Source organism: Wolffia australiana, chromosome 11 (assembly GCF_029677425.1).
Source record: "Wolffia australiana isolate 7733 chromosome 11, ASM2967742v1".
Taxonomy (NCBI): Eukaryota; Viridiplantae; Streptophyta; class Magnoliopsida; order Alismatales; family Araceae; genus Wolffia; species Wolffia australiana.
The window spans coordinates 15,190,001-15,198,244 of record NC_135845.1 but is presented as its reverse complement, the minus strand read 5'-3'; the positions used below and the strand labels follow the sequence as shown (position 1 = coordinate 15,198,244).

Below are 8,244 nucleotides of genomic sequence, written 5' to 3'. Positions count from 1 at the left end.
GGATATCGAATAATATTACTTATACAACATATTAATATTCGTTATTGTAGAATACTAGAATTTGCATATCGAATAAGAGTATATGTCTCTCTATCACAAGAGAGGAAGAGATCGGGAGAACGAGCGACAATTAGAGATAGATAGACGAGCGGAGAGAGAGAGAGAGGGAGATTGGGGAGTAGAGAGAGAGAGATTGGGGAGTAGAGTGAGAGAAAAAGAGAGAATGGGAGAGTAAAGAGGGAGAGAGAGAGAGATTGGGGGAGTAGAGCCAGAGAGAGATTGGGGGAGTAGAGCGAGAGAGAGAGCGGGAGGGAGAGAGAGAGATTGGGGGAGTAGAGCCAGAGAGAGGCAAAGAGAGCGGGAGGGAGAGAGATTGGGGGAGTAGACCCAGAGAGAGGCAAAGAGAGCGGGAGGGAGAGAGAGATTGGGGGAGTAGATCTAGAGAGAGGCAAAGAGAGCGGGAGGGAGAGAGAGATTGGGGGAGTAGATCCAGAGAGAGGCAAAGAGAGCGGGAGGGAGAGAGAGATTGGGGGAGTAGAGCCAGAGAGAGGCAAAGAGAGTGAGAGAGAAAGAGATTGGGGGAGTAGAGCCAGAGAGACGCAAAGAGAACCGGAGGGAGAGAGAGAGAGAGAGAGAGAGAGAGAGAGAGAGAGAGAGAGAGAGAGAGAGAGAGCGGGAGGGAGAGAAAGAGAGAGAGCGGGAGAGCTAGAAGGAGAGAGTCAGAGAGAGGGAGGAAGAGATAGCGACCGAGAGAGAAGAGCGCTTGAGAATGAGAGAGAGGGTGGGAGAGGCGGGGAGAATGAGAGAGAGAGGGAGAGTGGGGACTGGGGAGAACGAGAGAGAGGGAGGGAGGGACAGGGAGAATGAGAGAGAGAGAGCGATGTCTAGAGAGAGAGAGAGAGCGAGAGTGAGAGAGGGAGAGAGATCGATAGCGGGAGAGAGAATGCGAGAGAAAGAGAGAGAGAGCGCAAGAGAGGGAGAGCAGGAGGGTGAGCGAGAGAGCTGGAAGGAGAGCAAGAGACTGAGAGAGAGAGGGGCTTAACGTTATCGGTTGTCGAAAACTTGATCATTTGTAATTGATATCGTTATCTAACAAAACGATATCGGTGTCCGATATCATTATCTGCTTAACAATATCTGTTATCGTTACCCATTTTCTACCCTTAACCGTTATCTGTTATCAATATCCATTATCGTTATCGGACACATTTCGGACTTTTCCAGATAATGGATATCGTGATATCCGATAATGGATATTGGATACGAATATTGTTAGTAACACCCTAGTATGAATAAATGATTAAAGAAGCTAATATTGATGAACTAAATACTAATACTATGTAATCACATTTGGATATATGTGATATGCAAGAGATATAAAAGATTCATTTTCATTCTTAAATAACTCATTTTCATAATCAATAAAAATAAGAGAGTTGTAGAGATTTATGGAAATATATGTGGCCGACAAGCTAATCACACATTCCATATCTTTTCCATGTTCATTAATACGATATATTCATTATAGTGCTTGTGTGATGCTTATAATGAAGTCCATGAATACATGATCAGACTTAGTCAATTCTGATGAGATCATAATACATGGATCACTCGTCTTTAAGCATGTGTTCTAATAATTCAAATTCAAAGGATACTTGAGAAGGACATCAAAGTATCTGGATATAATATAACTATCTAGCCTCACTCATATGATGAGTATGGTTGGTCCCGTAGCCATTAGTGTAGAGACATTTAGGATAGATAGTGGTTTCTCTTTAGAGGAATGAGTTCATTGAATTGATCTGTACAAATCCCTAAATGGTATTATACCAAAATATCAATCAAGTTGATTCCAGTCACAGTTGTGTCAGTAGTCCTTATATGGATATGTAAATGGATGAATGGTTATACTTTAAGTATGGCCAACTAGTTCCTAATAAAATTTTTCTAAACAGTCTTAGTTTGGGCCACTATAGTTGTTAACTTGATTGATACATGGGACTAGAGGTTCATATGCAAATTGGCATTTTGGACGTCAAAGTTAAGGGTTTTTATATAAAAATGATCCAAGTATAATTGGGGGAGGCCTTTAACAAAATTCACCCAGTCCAGAACTTTTTAGGGTGCTTCCCCTGCTTTGTCCTTCTCCCCATAACTCCTCTACATTCCTATTGAGATTGATACATCATAATAGCAACACATGAGCGTGAATGGAGCTTGTCAAGGTGAAGGAAGAGATTCAATGTTCCAGTGGTCATAGGGATACAATTGAGCAACTCACACATTATTTCAAGATCCAAGAAATCACGAATGCGATCTATGCCTTGGTGATTCGATTCATTGTCTTGTTGATGATGTTTCCATTCTGTTTCAAGTCATTTGCTGCATGAATCACTTTTGTTTCATCCATATCAAGTATCTAAAACCCAAAAAAGATGATACCAACAGGCATAATTGTAAATGCAAATGAACATTGATGATGTTATTCTTAGGAGAAAGAAGACCCTATGCCACAAGCCTCCCCTCGCTCATTTCTCTTTTTTAAGTACCTTGGATATAGAATGGCTGTGATGAAATCCTACTATAATATGAAACTTAAACCATGATAGGTATAAAATTAAGAAAACATATTTTTACAGATGTAATCCTCCAATCTTGGGATCCTTTTGTAGTATTTTATCATGACACCATGTATTTTCATATCCCTGCTCCCAACAGCATTTTTCCATATTTCCAATTTCATTTAATCTAGTGGTATTTCATTTCTTACACTTCCAGTTGATTCCTTTGAAAATAAATATCAAGTATTAAATTAGAGATCAGGATTATCTGCATATGGCCAATAGTTCTTCAGCCATTCTGTGGTCTCCTGTGCGTTGGAAATTGACATCTCCTGAAATGATTGAAGATATGTGTCATTGATTTTCCAAAATAAAGGTGCATGAAAATAAATGAAGATGTTTTCTTTATTCTTGATGATATCCACATTCTCTTGTTTTCATGATCCATATTTGACCTAAGGAAACGACATCTAAATATTTAATATCATTTTGCCTCTATTCTTTGGATATAGCTGATGACATATTGTCATAATTTGTCCATCTAAGCACACATCATTATTAGATTATTTTTGTAATTTTTTCAAAGTATATTTTCAAGATAAACACTTTGATAAAGAACGTCAGTGCTACGGGATGAAATATGATGAACTTGATAAAAAAAAGAACGACGGCTGAAGTAAACATACTCCTTTGATGTTTGTTGGGGTGCAACTCATAATCATGTCTTCCAGGTTGGAGTTGGACCTCTCCATCGTTTTCCGCTTCCAAAAGAAAGAAATTAGTGTGAGAGCCAGAATCAAAATGATGCGCTGATGGAGAGGGAGGAAGAGAGAAATTAGAGAGAAGCAGAGAAAATGATGCCCTATTGATAGTGTGTGACAGAGAGAGATATCACGGAGAAAGCCATAAAAATGTTGAAATAATGGATGCGGGTATTAAAGAGAATCAGAGTCAAAATGATGAACTGATGAACTGATGGAGAGAGAGATAAAGATAGTTAAAATGATGAATCAATGAACTGATGGAAAGAGAGGGAGAGAGAGAGGAAAAAAGTCAAAATGATGAACTGATGGAGAGAGTGATAAAATCGGAGCCAGAATGATGGACCGATGGAGAGAGATAAATCAGAGACCAAATGATGAACTGATGGAGAATGATTAATCAGAGTCAAAATGATGAGCTGATGGAGAGATAAAATCAGAGTCAAAATGATGAAGTGATGGAGAGAGATAAATCAGATTCCAAATGATGAACTGACGGAGAGAGATAATATCGGAGTCAAAATGATGAACTGATGGAGAGAGATAAAATCAGAGGCAAAATGATGAGCTGATGGAGAGACATAAATCAGATTCCAAATGATGAACTGATGGAGAGAGATAAAATCAGAGTCAAAATGATGAACTGATGGAGACAGAGAATCTTAGTCAAAATGATGAACTGATGGAGACAGAGAAATCAGTCTCAAAATATGAATTGATGGAAAGAAAGAGAGAATCATTGTCAAAATGATGAACTGAAGGAGAGAGAGAGTCAGAGTCAAAGTGATGAACTGATGGAGAGGGAGAGAATCACAATTAGAATGATGTATTGATGGAGAGAGAAAATAGTTGTCAAAATGATGAAATGTTGGAGAGAGAGATGGAGTGAGAGAGATATAGAGATAGAGAGAGAGAGAGATAAAGAGAGAGAGAGATGAAGTGAGACAGAGATAGAGATAGAGAGAGAGAGATGGAGGGAGAGGTAGAGATAGAAATTGAGATAGAGAGAGGGAGAGATGGAGGAAGAGATAGTGATAGAAATTGAGATAGAGAGGGAAAGGTAGAGGATGTGAGAGAGAGATAGAGATAGAGAGAGAGATAAAGGTAGAGAGATGGAGTGAGAGAGAGACATAGAGATACATAGAGAGTGAATGAGAGAGACAAAAAGAGAGAGTGAAACAGAGATAGAGATAGATAGAGAGAAAGAGATAGAGAAAATAGAGAGTGAGATAGATAGTGATAGAGAGAGAGTGTGTGAGAGAAAAAGAGAGAGAGAGTGAGAAAGAGAGAGAGAGAAAAAGAGAGAGTGAGATAGAGATATAGAGAGAGAAAGGGAGAGAGATAAAGAGATAGTGAGATAGAGAGAGAGAAAGGGAGAGAGAGAGATGGAGATAAAGAGAGAGTGAGATAGAGAGAGAGAGAGAGAAAGGGAGAGAGAGAGGGAGAGAGAGAGAGAGAGAAAGGGAGAGAGAGAGAGGGAGAGAGAGAGAGAGAGAGAGAGAGAGAGAGAGAGAGAGAGAGAGAGAGAGAGAGAGAGAGAGAGAGAGAGAGAGAGAGAGAGAGAGAGAGAGAGAGAGAGAGAGAGAGAGAGAGAAAGGGAGAGAGAGAGGGAGTGAGAGAGAGAGAGAAAGGGAGAGAGAGAGTGAGTGAGAGAGAGAGAGAAAAGGAGAGAGAGAGTGAGTGAGAGAGGGAGAAAGGGATAGAGACAAAGGGAGAGAGTGAGATGAAAAGAGAGTGAGATAGAGAGAGAGAGGGAGAGAGAGTGAGAGAAAGAGATAGAAAGTAAGAGAAAGAGAGAGAAAGTGAGAGGGAGAAGGAGAGAAAGAGAGAGCGATGGAAAGAGAGAGAGAGCGAGAGAAAGACAGAGAGCGAGAGAAAGAGAGCAAGAGAAAGAGAGCGAGAGAGAGAAAGAAAGAGAGGAGAGAGAGAACGAGACAGAGACAGAAAGAGAGAGAAAGAGACAGAAAGAGAGAGAGAGCGACAGAGACAGAGACAGAGACAGAGACAGAGACAGAAAGAGAGAGAGAGAGAGAGAGAGAGAGAGAGAGAGAGAGAGAGAGAGAGAGAGAGAGAGAGAGAGAGAGAGAGAGAGAGAGAGAGAGAGAGAGAGAGAGAGAGAGAGAGAGAGAGAGAGAAAGAGAGAGAGAGAGAGAGAGAGATAGATAGATAGATAGATATCAAACCTGTAACTTGTCGTCGGGAAGAAACAGCCTCGAAACGCTGTATGGGTCTTCGGGAAAGAGAGATGTACTCGGAGGGCCCATAATAGAGAGAATGGAGGAGATATCGTTATTGCAAGGGCGACCGCGCCGGCACTCCTGCTCATCCATGGCGTCACACGTGCGACCCGTCGTCTCCCTCGCACCCGGTGATTCTTCTCCGTCTCTTCCCCTCTGGCAAACATGTCATTTCCGTATTCCTTTCATCAGAGGGAAATAGGTAGTGAGGAGGAGATAGCGAGAGAAAGAGAGGACTAAGTGGAGAGAGAAAGATGGTGACTGAGAGACGGGAAGTGCGAGAGAGGAACGAGGGGCGACGAGAGAGAAGGAGAGAGAAAGATAAGGCCTCGAAGGAGAGAGAATTTAGAGAGAGAAAGAGATAAAGAGAGAAAGAGTGGAGAACAGGAAGAGAGAGAGTGGAAGAGAGAGCAGAGCTAGAGAGAGAAAGATAAGCCCTAAAAGGAGGTAGGGAATATAGGGATAGAGTGATACAACGTTGAGAGGGAGAGGAGAGATGGGGGGAGGAATGTGAGAGATCTAAATGGAGAGTGGGAGAGAAAGAGAGGGATGAAGGAGAGCTAGAGAGGGAGAGCTAGAGAGAGAGTGAATGAAGGGGAGGAAGAGCCTCGAGACATAAGCGATATTAGAGGGAGATGGAGCGAGACAGACAGGTGAAAAAAGATCGAAATAAAAGATGAAAGAGAAGCAACCAAAGTGATAAGGAGTGAAATTGAGCTCGAGGGAGATGGATAGATAGGTAGATATATTAGATAGATGGATGGATCGAAGTATAGGTAGATAGATATATTAGATAGACAGACAGACAGACAGGAAGATAATATAGCAAACCAACCGCATACAGACAGATCGATCGATAAAACAGATAAAGACATACAGACAGTCAGACAGATAGATAAAATAGATAGATTGATGAGATAAAACGGGTAGAGATAGAGAAAGAGAGTAGAGAGAAATAACATAGATCTTTCCCAACTCTGCAAGAACACAAAGAGCAAACCAACCGCATCAAAGCTCCTCCTAAACGGCGAAAAGCTGCAATCATCCGCATTCATCTGCTGCACATCCAAGGGGATCAAACCCAAACTATCACCAGCAGAACCCACCTCCTCTCTCCTCCACAAACCTTCCTTCCCCCTCGCTTCCCTCTCTCTCTTGCCCAAACTCTCCATCCCGGCCGCTAAATTACTCTGCCTGGGCTGAGTCTGGTAGAATATCTTCGACACAACGAGCTCCCCTTCTCTCTCCTCCTCCAATTTCCCCAAATGGTACTGGTGCATGACCCAGTTCGTCTTCTCCGCCTTTCTATTTTTCCCAAAGTTAGTGTAAAGAACGAGGATCTTCTTGCACCCTCTCTGTCCGCCGTTGATCATCACAGGCCTGGTTTTACCGGTCTTATGCCACCGCGTTTCCCCTCCGCGGAGATCGCAGTCTCTCTGGATCTTACGCCGCTTCCGCGTTCCTGTTGTGTAGGCCTTTGATGGGCGGTGGAAGAAGTGTCTGCTTAGGCCGTCCCTTGTGACTCCTGCGAGTAGAAAACGTGTTCAGATTGTTATGTGGAGGAAAGAAAGATGATGTATATGTTATGGTTTTTTTTTCAATATGCATGCAAAGAAAGCGAGGGAGAGAGCGAGAAAAAGAGGTGTATATGTATATATAGAGGGGGAATACTACGTATCAGCATGAACTCCCGTTTTTGTCAGCCAGGCAGCATGAACTTTCATACTTGTTCAAAAAATAGCACGAACCAATAAGAAGACGCCAAGTGGCGTCTTCGTATTTTTTTTGGTCAGCGATGGTCAAGTGCTGACGTGGTAGCCAGGTGGATTCCACCGTGGTAGCCAGGTGGACTCCACGGTGGCATCCACATCTCCGGCCGCCGAGGGCACCCGTCTCCGGCCGTCGACGCCGTAGCGTGTCTCCGGCCGCCGACGCTTCCTCTCTTTTGATAATGGCGTCTTCTTCTTGTCAAACCGCAGAGAAGGACTAAGAGGAGGAGGAGGAGAAGAAGAAGAAGAAGAAGAAGAAGAAGAAGAGAAGGAAGAAAAAGAAGAAGAAGAAGAAGACAAAGAAGAAGAAGAAAAAGGAGAGAAGAAGAAGAAGATGAAGAAGAAGAAGAAGAAGATGAAGAAGAAGAAGAAGAAGAAGAAGAAGAGGAGAAGGAGAAGAAGAAGAAGAAGACGCCATTATCAAAAGAGAGGAAGCGTCGGCGGTGGAGACGCGCGGCGGCGTCGGCGGCCGGAGACGGGCGCCCCCGCCGGCCGGAGATGTGGATGCCACCGTGGAGTCCACCTGGCCACCACGGTGGAATCCACCTGGCTACCACGTCAGCACTTGACCATCACTGACAAAAAAAGAAGATGCCACTTGGCATCTTCTTATTGGTTTGTGCTATTTTTTGAACAAGTATGCTTCCTGGCTGACAAAAACGGGAGTTCGTGCTGATACGTAGTATTCCCCCTATATATATATATAGAGAGAGAGAGATAGAGAGAGAGAGAGAGAGAGAGAGAAGAGATAGAAATAGACAGATATAAAGATAAGAGAAGGAGAACGAAATAGGGAGATAGAGAGATTGGAGAAAGAGAGAGAGAAAAAAGAGAAATATACAGAGATATAAGGAGAAGAGAAAGAAAAAGCAATAGGGAGACGAGAGAGAAAAGAGAAAGAAAGGAGAAACAGAGA

The 8,244-nt window shown here is 42.7% G+C and overlaps 1 protein-coding gene across 1 annotated transcript in view; it reads right to left on the bottom strand.

The window, feature by feature from the left end:
- Nucleotides 1–2,654: 2,654 nt before the first annotated feature.
- The window catches only part of LOC144709494 (NAC domain-containing protein 75-like), a 7,443-nt gene continuing 1,853 nt past the window's right edge, over nucleotides 2,655–8,244 (bottom strand). Inside the window, exons 2-5 of the mRNA XM_078583066.1 lie at nucleotides 6,564–7,084; nucleotides 5,506–5,715; nucleotides 3,248–3,322; nucleotides 2,655–2,893 (exon numbers count right to left, since the gene is read on the bottom strand). Of these exons, the coding sequence (XP_078439192.1) occupies nucleotides 2,813–2,893; nucleotides 3,248–3,322; nucleotides 5,506–5,715; nucleotides 6,564–7,084 (887 nt within the window). The 3' untranslated portion in view covers nucleotides 2,655–2,812. The remainder of the gene's footprint in view (nucleotides 2,894–3,247; nucleotides 3,323–5,505; nucleotides 5,716–6,563; nucleotides 7,085–8,244) is intronic.